Here is a 15,240-nt window from a genome sequence, read left to right on the forward strand (position 1 = left end):
TGGAGGGCAGGCAAGGATGTCTGTTGATGCATGGCTAGGTATGGGTGTGTGTGTGTGTGTGTGTGTGTGTGTGTGTGTGTGTGTGTGTGTGTGTGTGCGTGCGCGCTCACAGACACACGGCTATTTGAGCAGGGTGTTGGGAGTTGAGGATCTTTCCAGGTAGGCTGTGATGGATGGGTACTTCAGGAGGAGTACTGGGGTGTGAGGCTGGGCATCTGGTTTATACTTTTTAATGTTACACAAAAGTGTTGCGCTTGGTTAGAAACTTACTCTAAACCTCGCTCACTCTTGACTGTACATATTCCACCACATGGAGACACAAGATTCCTCTAAGTAATGCCTGTGCCAGCTGGCCCGATTTCTCACGAGCGTAAACTGTCTTTTCTCGATTTTAGACATCAGCATTGGCATACAGTCTCCGGAGTGGGCCTGAAATCAAAGGGCATGGGCATGTGTGTCTGACTTGTGACATGTGGCCACACCACTTCATAGAAGGGCCGCAGTGGGGAAACAGTCGAGAGAAGCCTGGGCTCTGAGCGGGCTCACGCCACAGCTACAGATGGGAAGACTGAACTGGAACCCGGCAGTGCCAGACTGGAGTTTCTCTCTGGCTTGTCCTCTTTTCCCTCAGGAACCTGGATCATCTTTGAAGGATCAATGGGTACCAGGAAAAAGAACAGCGTAACTCACCTGGTGTTTGCCCAGCAAGCTGACTCCCTTGTGTTTTGTTTACTTCAGCACCTGCCTCCCAAGCAGGGACATTACTCCTACCTGCCAGGGCGGGGATGGTGACCCGGTTCCATTCCCAAGGCTGGTCGTACTCATCAGCGGGCCTGTCATCATCCTGGGGTAGCTTGCTCTCCCGTAGCCGAAGGCTCACAGTGCTCTCCGAGTCGGAGTCCACGTTCTGGCCTTCGGGCTCATAAGGGGTGTCATATAACTGGATGCCTTTGTGTTGGGACCGGACACTCTCCTGCCTCTGGAATTCTGCAGGCAAAAAGGAAAGAAAACAGACGTCACAGGTGTGCAGTCCCCAACCAGGAAACACATCTGATGTCAGAGCTGCCAGCCAGAGAGGTGGGGCCGGCAGAGACGGCCCTTTCCATTCCTGGCTGCTCTGCCCCGAGGAAGTGTCTTCTCAGCTCTGTCTGGGTGAGGGCCTGCTTCCCAAGACCCTAACTGACAACCTAACAACAGCTCTCTCCACTGTCGTTTCTGTCTTCAAGGACAGGGGCCAGCTGTGTATTCTGCTTTTACCTGGCAATCTCACCACTGGAGCCTTTCAATCCCATTCCCGCAGAGCCACATTGGGCCAAAGGACCCTCCTGTTCCCACCCAGCTCAACATGCGAAGATTCTCCTGGAGAGGACCTGGCCAGGCTACTCTTCAACGCTGTGAAGCTGAGTGATGCCTCCCTGCAATTCCGTACTCCCGAGCCCGCTCATCTAGCCCAACTGAACATGCTGGGGAATTTTTTTTTTTTTTTTTAAAGATCTGTTTATTATGCATACAGTGCTCTGCCTGCATGTATCCCTGCAGGCCAGAAGAGGGCGCCAGATCTCATTACAGATGGTTGTGAGCCACCATGTGGTTGCTGGGAATTGAACTCAGGACCTCTGGAAGAGCAGCCAGTGCTCTTAACCTCTGAGCCATCTCTTTAGCCCCATGCTGGGGATTTGAAAGTTGTGGGAACAGGAGGTGGCTTCTTCTGGGAGAGTGACATGGGTGACCGACTAGTCACCCCTGGCAGCAGACAGACATCTCAGATGCGTAACCAGAAAAGAGAACAGAGTTACCATGATGCTGCTGGGATTCTGAACTCAGGCCTGCCTTCCTGGCCAAGCAAGGAAACTTGACTGGCTTCTACATCGTGAACACCTGCTGTTTACGCAAGACCTTTGCTGTCTACGCTTCTCAGGGAAGGCTGTTAGGAGCTAACACACATCATGACACTGACTTGAAGTGAGAAGAGGTGGGCACGGAGGCCTGGACTGGGTAGGGCAGGAGAAAAGAACCTGCATTGGAATTGACAGCTCTGGTAAGTGGAAGCAGAAAAGGATGGCATCCCCTGAGGTAGGACCAGGGTGAGCCAAGGCTCCATCACGTAAAGAACAAGCTCACAGTTTGTTTGTTTTTCTTTTTGAAGGTCTCACAATGTAGTCCATGGAACTTTTATGTGGTCCAGACTAGCCTGGAATTCATGATTCCTCTGCCTCAACCTCCCCAGTGACTGGAGTACCAAGGGCCACCACACTTGGCTCCAACTTTAGTTTTTCATTGTAGATAACAACAGATATAAAACCTCTCCACTTTGGCCATCGTTACCTAGACAGTTCAGTGGCATTCAGTACAAGCACCCTTGTGCAGGCACCACGACCATCCATCCCTAAACTTCCTCATCTTCTCAACTCAACTCTGTGCCCATCAAACAGGGCTCCCCTTCCGTGCCCAGCCCTTGTCTACGCCACCCTCTCTCATTCTGCCCACTCTGGCCGGCCACTTCCCGCAGGAGAGGCGGCATCTGTCCTTCTGTGGCTGGCTTACTACACATGGCATTGCGTTTCCAAGGCAGGCCCGTGTGGCAGAACCTCACTTGTCCTCAAGGCTAAGTGATGTCTCACGACACCGACATTTGCTGTCCCCGTGTACTGTGGTCCCAGGTTCCAGGAGGGAGGGGCAGTTCAGCCGACCACAAAGGGCGAGGGAGGCAGGGATGTGTGTCAAGGTGTGTGTGACACACTTTCCAAACCAGATGTTGGATGCAGACACGGCAGAGGCCACAGGCCTGGCAGGACAGCCGCTGGAACACATGGATGACGGGTGCCTTCCCAAGCAAGATCTGACCTCTGCTCTACAAGCCAAGGGCACCTTACCACAAAACAAAGCCTGTCCTCCTGTGTCCTGATGAAACAGGCCAATGGCTGCACACTGCCCTTCAGGACTGCATTAACTCTTATGCCAGTCTTTACCAAACTTTGCCAAGTCTCACGCTGACTTGATGGCTTCCAGAGCATCACTGTATTTATTGTTAAATTTTAAAAAGGAAGTTTCTGGCCAGGCGGTGGTGGCGCACGCCTTTAATCCCAGCACTCTGGAGGCAGAGCCAGGCGGATCTCTGTGAGTTCGAAGCCAACCTGGTCTACAAAGCAAGGTCCAGGACAGGCTCCAAAACTACACAGGGAAACCCTGTCTCAAAACAAACAAACAAACAAAACAAAAAGGAAGTTTCTGTAGCTATCCCAGAAGCAGTCATCCTGCCCCCAAACAGTGTCTAAACATACACAGACTGAAGGACAGACAGGCCCACTGACTGGCCAACTGACTGGCACCACTGCAGTGTCGTGCGGAGGGAGCCCAAGGCTAGCTTTCTCTCCATGGAAAAGAGAGATCTGCAAGTGTTAGGGAGCTGGAGGGGATGCAGCACGAACTACTGAAAATAAGAATTTTCATTCTCTAGAAAGGGGGAGAACGAACAGGGAAACACTCTTGACTGTGGTTGTAACCATGTCAAGATATCTCCCAAGAGATGGCCCCATACTTTGGTAAAACATGGCTTTTATGGGTTCTGTGAGAACTGTTAAGGGCACCAACGGTAAGGGGGCACCAACGGTAAAGCACCATGTCTGCCTGAGGCACCATGTCTGACTTTGTAAATCCCTCCATGAACTCAACTATCGAGGCTACTTACTGCTTTGTGGGGGTCCTTGACATCTCCCTATTGGTTCTGAGGAGGACACAAGAGCCCGGGGACACTGGGATGCAGCTGATAAAGCTGACCTGGAAAACCACCCTCTTCTTCACTCACTCACACGGCCCGTGTGAATGGCCACTTACTCTAAGGCGGTGGTTCTCAACCTTGCTAACGCTGAGACCCTTTGATACAGTTCTTCACGGTGTGGTGACCCCCCACCATAAAATTATTTTCATTGCTACTTTTATAACTAATTTTGCTACTGTTATGAATCGTAAATACCTGTGTTCTCCAACGGTCTTAGGTGACCCCTGTGAAAGGCTTGTTCAACATCTGCCTCCCCCAAGGGTCATGACCTACAGGTTGAGAATTGCTGCTCGAAGGACATAAAGCAGCTCACAGACTCGCTTCTGAGGGAAGCACCTCGCTCCTCCCTTCAGAAACCACTGCAGACTTTCAAGTGAATGGAGGAGGTAGGTGAACAAGAACTGATAGCCAGATACCATTCTAGACCCTCAATTCCCGTTAACTGTTAAAATCCCAGATACCAGTGATGAAGTGCCTGGAAATGCCACGTGCACACAGCTTGTCAAGCAACACTGAGAAGAAACTGGCATGCCACATAAACACCAGCCTGAAGGAGAACGTGCTGAGAACAGATTAGCTATTCAATCAGAGGGACTTCCATGACACCTCTCATGCAGGATTGATCGCTCCTTGAGAAAGCTGGGTCTGCAATGGCAGCTAAGGCTGTCGGGATGCCATTGTGGTTATTAAAACCAGCTTCTCTCTGTATTACACGATGGATTTAAATTTTCATTAGGGCTCAACAATAGGGAATAGTTAAGTGAATTATGGCATGTTAACTGGATGGAATATTAAGCAGTCATTAAAATGACAAACAGGAAGATAATGTAGCTACATGGGAACACGCACATGAAATTATGTTGAGCTAAAAAGTAAAATACAGAAATGTTTATGTGTTGAGAGCCAGAGTATAACTGAACTTCCTAAACAATTCCTGGCAAGGTGAACACCTGCAAAGGAAATTCGCTCCCTGCTTAGAATTGCTCAAAACCAACATGGCACTTTTTAGCTGAGGTGACAGTAATGTCCCAAATACAGACACACAGGAATAAAGAGCTAAAAAACCTACCAAGGAAGGCAAATAGCTGCTGTGGAGAGGGAAGAGACCACTGCTTAATTGTTTTCGAAGTCGCTGTGAATAATGAACAAAGATTCTTGTAAAGAAGAAGATGTAATTAAGACAGGAACGCATGAGAGCAGCCACGGATGCGTTAAGCAGACAGGCTGGGCTGTCTGTCTCAGGAGCAGCCACCAGCCCGCACCCCTGGGAATGGGAGCACAGGGAGCAGTTCCTGTCCTCAGAGGCTGCCAAGAGTGCCAGCGAGTCAAGGGCCACCAGGCCAGGCCACCTGGCAGGACACTGGGTTTCCTGCCTAATGGCCATGGCACATCCCCTTTATAAGCCAGGCCCATCAGTGACAGTCCCCAGGGGATCTAATGGGGAGTCGGTGGCCATATGTTCTAAGCCACAAGTGCTCTAGACATCACCATCCACTCCTTAAAGGAAAAGGACCTTCAGCACTGGGTGGCAGGCTGTGATTTCATGCCTCGTAGGCAGCAAGCAGAAACATTAAATTGACAGTGTGGGGATTTCTCTTGACTCCTGGAGTAGAAAGGTTTTCAAGCAGATGAGGAAAAAAAAAAAAAAATGAAAACGAACACACCCTCCATTCCATAGAACCAGAGAATGTTCGATTTGGAAAGGACCCTAAAAACTCGCCTGTAGCATTTACCAGAGGGCTGAAAAAGCCAAGGTCTTAACTGATAGTCAAGGAAAAGAGAGAGACAACCAGGACAGGCTGAGCTTGCTGCAAACCAGAAGCCTCCCAGAATGGATGTGTGTGTGTGTGTGTGGGGGGGGGGGGGTTAGATCTTGACAGACAAGAGACAAGCTACGCTTTGCCCTGTACTTACCAACTCTGCTCCCCACCGTTAAAAATAACTGTTTTTAAAGCGGTTGTTTGCAGAGACCTGAACTGAAGATGGAGAGCTGCATCATGTATCCATCCTGTGCCCCTAATCACACACAGCCTTCCCCATTATCAGCAGACCCTACCACTGCAGCTTGTTATAGCTGATGATCCTACACTGATGTCACACCATCATCAGGCAAAGGCCTATCGTGTGAGGGTCACCCCTGGTGGCAGACTTCTGCCAATTTCCCCATTTCAAGACAGGGTTTCTCTGTGTAGCTTTGGAGCTTGTCCTGGATCTCACTTTGTAGAGCAGGCTGACCTTGAACTCAGAGATTCACCTGCTTCTGCCTCTGGAGTGTGTGATTAAAGGCGTGCACCGCTGCCGCCACCACCACCACCTGGCTCCATTTCCATAATTTTACCTTTTCCAGAATTACGTATGCCTGGAATCAGGCAGTATGTCGACTCCTCGAATCAGTTTCCTTCTCTGAAACACATTTTAATTTCCTTTATGTCTTCCCTCTTTTGATAGCTCAATTATAGCTTGTCTCTTTAAAAAAAAGTGTGTGTGTGTGTGTGTGTGTGTGTGTGTGTGCGCGCGCGCGCGCGCACATGAGTGCAGTTGCCTGTAGAGGTCAGAAGAGGGTACTGGGTCCCCTAGAGTTGGAGTTACAGGCAGCTGTGAGCTACTAGATATGGGTGCTAGGAACTGAACTCGGGTCCTCTGTATAAGCAGCAAGTACTCTTAGCTGCCAGGTCATCTCTCCAGCCTCTGACTTCTTAGTATGTCAGCAATACTCCATGTCTGAGTGTGCTGGAGTTCATCCAGTTTCCTACTAAAGGATAGTTTGCCTGCTTCTGGGCTTTGGCAATTATAATAAAGTTTTAAATAGTCTTGTGCAACTTCTCTGGGTAAGTACTAGGTAATATGGTTTCTAGACTATGTGAGAGTATGTTTACTTTTGGGGGAAACTGCCAAACTATCTTCCAAAGTAGCTACAGCATTTTGTGCTGTATCACCTAGACTTCTGATGCACCTATCTTCCTTTTTGCTTGGATGCTACTGAAGGGCTGAAGAAGTCAAAGTCATAGAGATAAAGAAACGGGGAAGGCAAGGGGAGGAGGTTAGAGGTGGGACTGGGACAGGCCAAGCTGGGTGCAGACAGGAGCAGACACAGGCAATCTGGATGTATGACCTCAACAGCTATGTCAACTTAGGTGATGAGCAGGACTGCTCAGCTTTTCTCTACAGATTTGATTTCCAGAAAACTCTTGATACATACATTTCTTTCTTTTAACCGGTGTATCGAAAGTAGTCATATCTAAGTTTAAAAAATACAATATACTTTCTGAAAAATAACTTGTCTGTTACAAGACTAGAATAAAGTAATTCTTTTGTTTGGGGGGACAAAGTAGCCCTGGCAGGCCTGGATCTCAGAGACCCACGTGCCTCTGCCTCTCAAGTGCTGTGATTAATACCACCATACCAGGCCTAAAATAATTCTCTTCCTTACCTTCTCCCTACCCTTCAAAAGATTAAGTAGCTTGACTTGTGAGCTCCCTCCCATCTCAGGCATCCTCCCTTCTCCAGCACCCACCTGTCCTCAGTGTCACTCAGTCCTTGTCCCTAGACTCCCAGTAAGGGAGAAGGCAGTGCCCTTCAACAAGGGAGGGCCAGAGGCCCAAGACATAGAGGCATGGCCCAGGTCCCTAGTGAGACTTTATGCTGCAACCTAAGAACAAGGATGCAGCTTTTAGCTGGGACAATCTGTGAAGGCCTTGAAGAATTCAGACCTGGGCTCATGCACAATGGTGTTGGAGAGGAAATGGGCACAGAATAGAAGAGACGAGCCCAGGGGACTGGAGGGTCTACAGACACGCAAGGGTAGATGAAGCTGAAGAAAAGGTGGGGTGGATTCTGAAAGCAGACACTTCCTGGAGCCTCTGGACAAGGTGGGCTGGGTGGTGTGGCACAGGTGTGCAAGGCGGGCTGAGTGGCGTGGCACAGGTGTGCAAGGCGGGCTGGGTGGCGGGGCACAGGTGTGCAAGGCGGGCTGGGTGGTGTGGCACAGGTGTGCAAGGCGGGCTGAGTGGCGTGGCACAGGTGTGCAAGGAGGGCTGGGTGGCGTGGCACAGGTGTGCAAGGTGGGCTGGGTGGCGTGACACAGGTGTGCAAGGTGGGCTGGGTGGTGTGGCACAGGTGTGCAAGGTGGGCTGGGTGGAGGGGCACAGGTGTGCAAGGCGGGCTGGGTGGAGGGGCACAGGTGTGCAAGGCGGGCTGGGTGGAGGGGCACAGGTGTGCAGCAGCCTTCCTGGGAATGGCTAACCTTTCCACCCAGGCCTCCTTGAGAATACACAATTCTCAAGTCACAGGATGGCAGGCTCAGCGGGGACAAGGTCCTTAGAGGCCTCCACTCCCAAGTCTTGCTGTCACTCTTAGCCTAAGAAACCTTTCCTCTTCCAGACCACGTCACCAGCATCCCCACCATTTCTGACCTCTCTTCCAGGCAGAGTAGCCATGGGGCCAGCATGCCTGAGATGCTGGAGCTGCAGGTGGGTGAGACCGAGGGTCAGGTAAGGTTAGGAAAGGCTGCATTACGAGAATGATGTAGCTGCTATGGACCAAGCTGCCCCACAAAGAGACCGTGGAGAGAGGAAAACTTGGGTCTAGCAGTGGGGAGGTCAACCACGAAGGCTGGAAGACAAAACCACTGCAGAATGCTTGAACTGACAGAGGACTTGTTTGGGCACTTGCTTGACTTGAGGCAAGCTGCCTCAGTTTCCTTATCACTGTGTGAGACAAGTGCACAGTTTAGGAGAGATGTCATGAGCTGAGGAAGCTACGCATGTCAACTGATGCCTGGTGCAAAGCAAGCACCCCAGGAGTGTCCCGGTTTCAGTTCCCCGAGGCTTCTTTGGAACCCGACAAGACCTCTTCTCTGAGACAGCCCTTTTCTCCTCGCAGCCTTGGCCACCTGCTTGCTGCAACTGGACAGGTGAGTCCTCCTATGGAAGCTTTAAAGATAGGCTTCACACCACCCTCAAAACCCATTTCCATTTCCGACTCCACAACCTCTGAGTTCAGCAGCTACCTTGGCGGCCTGACACCCCATGTGAGAGCCAGGCTCTCATTCCGCCGTGAGTGATGTGAAACATACACAGGCAAGTCTCAGTATGTTCAATCCTCACTGTGCACACATGGGGAATCTGAGGCCTAGGGAAGCAGGGAAGAGGCCTGAAGACCTGTACTCCTGGACCAGGGTTCTTCCTGCCTCTCCCAGATGCTTTCTGACATCTCTTTCATCAACTTGTCTTGTTCTAATCTCTGGGAAGCATGTCAGGCCTTTGAGGTGTTAAAAGCACAGCCAGCACCTCGACCAAGTGAGTGGCTCCATGTGAGTGGCAGGCAGCTGTTCCTAATTAGACACACAGCTGAAACCCAGCCTGGTGCCAGGGTACCACATCAAAGGGACAGAAGCATCTTCCTCCTCTGAACTGTGTAACACCTGCCAGTGAAAGGCCCTCCTTCCTAACTGAGGCACTTGCCCAGGCATTTAGAGTTCAGGTGTTCCTTGGAGGTTGCAGGTGAGCAGTCTGAGTCTTTTGGGGTGTGAGTCAGATAGGGCAGACCAGCTCAGAGACAGGACCTGGAGACAATCTGACCCTACACACAGGTCCCATATCCTCCTCCTCTATCTAGTTCCATTTCCAGAGTTGCATAGAGCCAGGAAGCTGAAAACTAATTAAGACTTCTGGCATCTCTTTCATAGGTGTGCATAGAAATACCCAATCAGCAGAGGCTGGGCTTTGCAAAGCAGGGGCGTGGACCCCAAACAATAATTTCCATGTACTCGGCAAGCTTACACTTGTTCTTTTGTGCTCATCCCTGGGAAGACAAAATGGCTCAGTCTGAAGCCAGGAGGTCCAGTCTGCTCCCCTTCCTTGGCTATCTGTCCAATGATAGGGCCTTCTCTTGAGCCCCTCCAGCCTGAAGTACCAGAGTAGACAAAGCCTGTGTACCAACATGCCCCCCCCTTTACAAGCCCACATGAGCCTTATCAAAGGGCTGTTATGTGTTTTATGTCATTTATGCTGTGTCCTTGGAACCCAGGCCATCGATCTGCATCATCTAATGACTGAATGCCTTGAGGGGGGCACTCTGTAGAGACTCACTGGGGTGAAGGGAAATAAGGGGATGGGTTTCCTTTTAAAGAGGGCACTTTAAAAAAAAAAAGATTTATTTGTGTGTTTGCACATGTGTGTGCTATGTGCCTACCTGCATGGATGAGTGTATGTGCACATGATGTGTTTGTGGGTAAATACACAGAAAAGGGTGTTGGATGTCTCTGAGTTAGAGTTACAGGTGTCTGTGTGCTGTGGGATGTCTTTCTGTACACTGTGAAATGTGTTGCTATGATTGGTTAATATAGAAGCTGCTTTGGCCTATGGCGAGTCAGGTTATAGCCAGGCAGGAAATCCAGGAGAGAGACAGGAAGAGGAAGGGCAGAGTCAGGAGTCTCCAGCCAGATGCACAGGAAGCAAGATGAGAAAAGGTGCCAAGCCAGGTGGCTAAACATAGATAAGAATTATGGATTAATTTAAATGTAAGAGCTAGTCAATAATAAGCCTGAACTAATGGCAGTTATAATTAATATAAGCATCTGAATGATTATTTTATAAGCGGGCCACAGGACTGTGGGGGCTTGGCAGGACCGGAGAAATCTTCTGACTACATCTGTGGAATGCCAGAGATGTTGCATGGATACTGGGATCCAAACTATAGTCCTCACAATTGTGCACCAAAAATTCAACTAGTGAGCCATCAGCCCAGCCAACAAAGTCTCTTGTGAGTTCTCAGGCAAGCGATGAGCCTGCCTACTTTTCTTCTCCAAGCACTCACTGATGCCCCATTATGCACAACACTGGTCCCTACACCAGAAAGGTATTAAGACGCAGCTCTTGGTGAACTCATGGTTCAGCAGGAGAATCAAGAATCACCATCTACCATCAATTTAATTTAATAACAGTGATTGGCTTCTAGCACCTGCTGTTACGCCAGGTACTATATCCTGGGAATTGGGAGCTAAGTGTTCTTCATCCCAAGACCCAGAGAGGATTAATACATCTAAAAATTCAAAACCTAAAACCTTTTGAGTTCTGACATGACCTCATAAGAAGGAAACTCCACAGTGGGCCACATGTTATATATAGGCTGCAGTCAGAATGCAGGCAAGCTGAAATATCATATACAACTATCTTTAGGCTATTGCCAGTAACTGTGTACAACATATATAACTTTCATGTTTATACTTGGGTCCCAATACATAGAAATATCCCCAAATCAGAACACATCCCAAATCTGAAAACTTTCCACTCCCAAGTATTTTCAATACTCAACCTGTACTGCACTGTATAATGCAGAAATGGAGTCTCAGACAGATACAAGATACAAGGTCCAGAGTCAGGTTGATGGGTTGCCAGCATCCTCAGGCCAACCCTGAGAGGGTGAGCTGAGCATTCCCAGGCTCCCCATGCTGCAGAAAGAGGCCAGCGCCCAGCAGGGACTCATCAGTCTCTGCAAATAGAGCCAGACACAAGTCCATCAGGACTGTCCTGGTGCAGAGGGCCTGTGCCCCTCTGGGGCAATCTTCCAGTCTGCTGAACACAATGAAGTCTGGTTTCCAGAGAGACCTAGGACCACTCTAATGTGATAAAGCCATGGGGGATGGGCTTTAATGCCAGACCAGCCAGAGCTACAGTCCTCATCCTTACTGAGCAGGTCCTCACAAGTCCTCAGGGAGGCTCAGAGCCAGCTTGGAGGAGCCACAGGACTCTCCTGAACTGACTAGTCTAGAGCTTAAACTCTGGAGCAGTAGGGCTGAGTATGGAAGACAATGTGCAATTATGCAGTAGCACCATTCTGAGTACTGGGTACCAGGAGTGTTGAGCACAGTACATCTAGTTTCTACTTTGTCTTTTGTTGTTGTTGTTCTTTTTCCAGAGCTCAGGACCAAACCCAGGGTCTATCACTGAGCTAAATCCCCAACCCCACCCCACCCCACCCCTTTCTCTTTGAATTCTGACAACTAGGAGGTAGTAACTCACAGCCCTGGCCATTTTGGCTCCAGAGTTCACATTCTCAACACTTGGCCATCTGTACCACCCTTCCAGTCAGTCAGTCCACTAGGCACAAAAAGAACATGGACTGAGGTCAGCAAGGGTCATAAGCCCTGGAAGGGCCAGGTCATGCCAAGCTCAGTGACCAGGCAAGCTACTTTCCTGCCTTTGGCTGACAGTCTATCAGTCAAGGCGACTGGGGCTATCTCAACAGGTCCCACCCAGCCCTGAGGACTATCTGGCAAGGCCACATGCAGGTGCCTACAGGCATCATTAGAGTCAGCCTTTGAGGAAAGCAAGGGCAGTGTCCTGGGTCTACCAGGGAGTCATTCAGGATGTTCTGGATGCTACATAGGCAGTCAACCCATGTGTCGTCCCCAGTCCTGCAGCCCTAAGCTGAAAACCATGAACTGACAGCAGGCAGAGGCCTCATTCCCAGGGCTGCCAGGAACCTTTTCTGGCTGGTGATCTCCATCACCTAACTGAGGCACCCTGCCAAGCTTCCCAGGCACACTGGTCAAACCCCAACTGTCCAGAGGCTCTTTAATCGGTCACTGCCTCATGCTGAGGGAGCATTGCTGGCATCATGCCCCATGCCCAGTGCAGCTGTCCAGTGGAAGCGACCTGGTAAGAACTGGCAAAAACTGCCTGGCCTTCCTCATGAGAGAGGAATTAGTCCCTCTTGGGACTGACAGACAACCCCAGCCTTCTGGACAGAAGCCTGCTCACCAGCTATGCAACCATGTGCCCAGGCCTTTGGAGGGGAGATTCCTCTCAGGCAAGACAAGAAGGTTGAGCAGACGGATCAATCTTGGGAGTCCTCAGCCTGGTTTCTCGGGCTACCCTGGAGGATCATATGGCAATTTCTATTCTAGAGCTGTGGCTTCAGCCCAGACCACCAGCCCATCATCCAGTGAGGATCCTCACCCAGCTCAAGAACGATGCCAGCCAACTTCCAAGCCAAGCCTAGCAAAAAGGACAGGCTATACAGAGCACCCCACGGCTCAGAACACCCTCTGTACTGCTGGGTTCTTACAGCCCCAACCACACAAGGATTCTGGCAAGCAAAGTTGCCGTGCACACTTACTGGGGAAATGGGAAAATCTGATGAAAAGGAGCTGCCAAAGTTATGGTAAGGTAGGTCGGTTCCTGAGTAAGGGCTTTTATTATTTCTTCCCTGAGCTCCTCCGGCTCTGCTGTCACCTCTGGTATTTCTCAGTGTCACAGCACAACAGAACCGGCAAGGAGAGGGGGGGCAGGAAGGTGGACCCGAGGAGCCAGGACCTGAAAGCTGCCATTGCCCAGGTTATTCCAGTGGGCTCCCTCCAGCCACAGCTCTCACAGACCACTCCATGCACACAGCCATCCTAAGAACTATTGGGGTGGGGGGGAGCACCTGGCAGAAATGAAGTAGAAAAACCAAACAGCAGCCCCTCCATGGGGTCCCAAAAAAGTGTCCTGCAGAGAGATTCAACACTGAAAACTATCACCCATTTCTGGAACCCAAGAGCAGCGGCCCAAGCAGAGGCAGCCTTCCCTCCACTTTCAATTACACTGCCTGCACTGACCCAGCCTAATGACCTGACCCCTGGGGTCAAATGCAAGTTCCTGTTTAGTTTTGGACACAAAGAACTGAAACCTGAGGGATTCAAAGATGAATCCAACAGAGGCAGTGGAGTCTTTGCTCCATTCATGGGGGAGGGGAGGCTGAAACTGCCACCACCTTCTAGCAATGCAGAAGCTCCCCTTCTGCTTTTGAGGACTGGGTTCAAGTCTAACCCATCTCAATACACACCCACGAAGCCTAACAGACTCTTGTTCTCCAGATGCTCCAAAAATACTCTAGCTGAAGGAACAACATAAACAAGTCTGCTACAAATTCAGAATTTAGCACAGAAAACATATTTTTAACACACTTGTCTACTCTACAAAAGAAATGGTACTAACAGATTGCTAGAGGGACTATAAACTGAGGATGGCCTTTTCAGAGGTAAACTTCATAGATCTAACAAGAATTCAACACCACATGGCCCGGAGTTTCTTTCTAAGAATATCTAGTCCCACAGGCAGAAATAAATGGACTTGGATGTTCCCTGCGAGCTGAATGACGGGAAGCCATGGGCTCCAGTCACCTGAGAGTTGTCTACAGGAACCAATGAGCCCAGACAAGCTGTGACCAGCCAGCATTTATGCAGAAAAGAATGTCTCTGCACAGATGAACAAGTGCCTAGTGTAAGCAAAGAGGAAAGGGCCAAAGGAATGTGTGAACTGGGCTGGTGAGATGGCTCAGCAGGTAAAAAGGATTGCCTCCAAGCCTGACAACTGGTGTTTGAGTCCCAGGACCCACAAGGTAGGAGAAAATCTCCTCTAAGTTGTCCTCTGACCTACATATGTGCACATGCGTATGTGGGTGCACGCACACATGTATGCATGCACGTACACACACACACACACACACACACACACACACACACACACACACACACACACAGAAACTACAACAGCTGCCAACCTTACCTTTCTATGCCTCAGCCTACATCATGCTGTAGGATGGCAGCATGCGCCACTATAGCCAGCCCCACATACAGATCAACTAAATGACACAATGTGATTAATTCATCAACTGTGGTCTAATGGCATGTGTCAACTGTGGAATGCCTCTGGCCAGAATCAAATGTCACGAACACCACCACAGACAGAATTAGGGCCTGCGAGCGTCGGTGTCTATACACACATGCACACACAGGCTCACTGTCCCTAGGTTCTCTAGTAGCCACCGTTTGCCTTTCTAATCAGGTATGTACATGTGCATGTCTCACACCAGAACTAGAGACAGAAGAAATGATTGGTAGGTGAAGAGACTTTAATAAAACGACGAGCACTATGTGCTACAAGCAAAGCCTCAAGATTTGCTCAAGCTACAGCCTCTTCCTTTCTTCTGGAGCACTTGCCTCATGGATTGAGTTGCGTGACCTAGAATAAGAACTAAGGGTGGGATGGGGAAGAACACCTATTTCAGTGAGAGAGAGAGAGAGAGAGAGTGTGTGTGTGTGTGTGTGTGTGTACTAAATTAGAAGAAAAGGAAAGGCAGGAAGAAAAACAAGCCATGCTAAAAATAAGGCAGCTCCAGCACCAGTGCCAGACAGAAAACATACTCTCAGCTTGGGCAGGGGCAGAGTGAGATGGAACACAGACTAGGAAGTTCCCACCTAAAAATAACGGGGTGGCTGGATGTGGACTCAACACTGAGACATGAGGCATTTCAGCTGTGGACCTGGGGTGGCAGTCATCATGGTAGCAAACGGTGTTCTTATACTCTGCAACCTCTAGTTCCCTTCCAGCTTCCTGATGATGGAGAGCCGGGGTCAACTCTCAGAGCATCCCCAAACTTACGGGAACCTCACACCACGGGGAGGCTCGTCGGAGGCT

The 15,240-nt window shown here is 49.9% G+C and overlaps 1 protein-coding gene across 1 annotated transcript in view; it reads right to left on the bottom strand.

Annotated features, from left to right (window-relative positions):
• Shb (SH2 domain containing adaptor protein B) overlaps positions 1 to 15,240 on the bottom strand; it is a 115,821-nt gene that overhangs the window by 36,454 nt on the left and 64,127 nt on the right. Inside the window, exon 3 of the mRNA XM_036178564.1 lies at positions 772 to 987. Within this exon, the coding sequence (XP_036034457.1) occupies positions 772 to 987 (216 nt within the window). The remainder of the gene's footprint in view (positions 1 to 771; positions 988 to 15,240) is intronic.

This window comes from Onychomys torridus, chromosome 2 (assembly GCF_903995425.1).
Source record: "Onychomys torridus chromosome 2, mOncTor1.1, whole genome shotgun sequence".
NCBI lineage: Eukaryota > Metazoa > Chordata > Mammalia > Rodentia > Cricetidae > Onychomys > Onychomys torridus.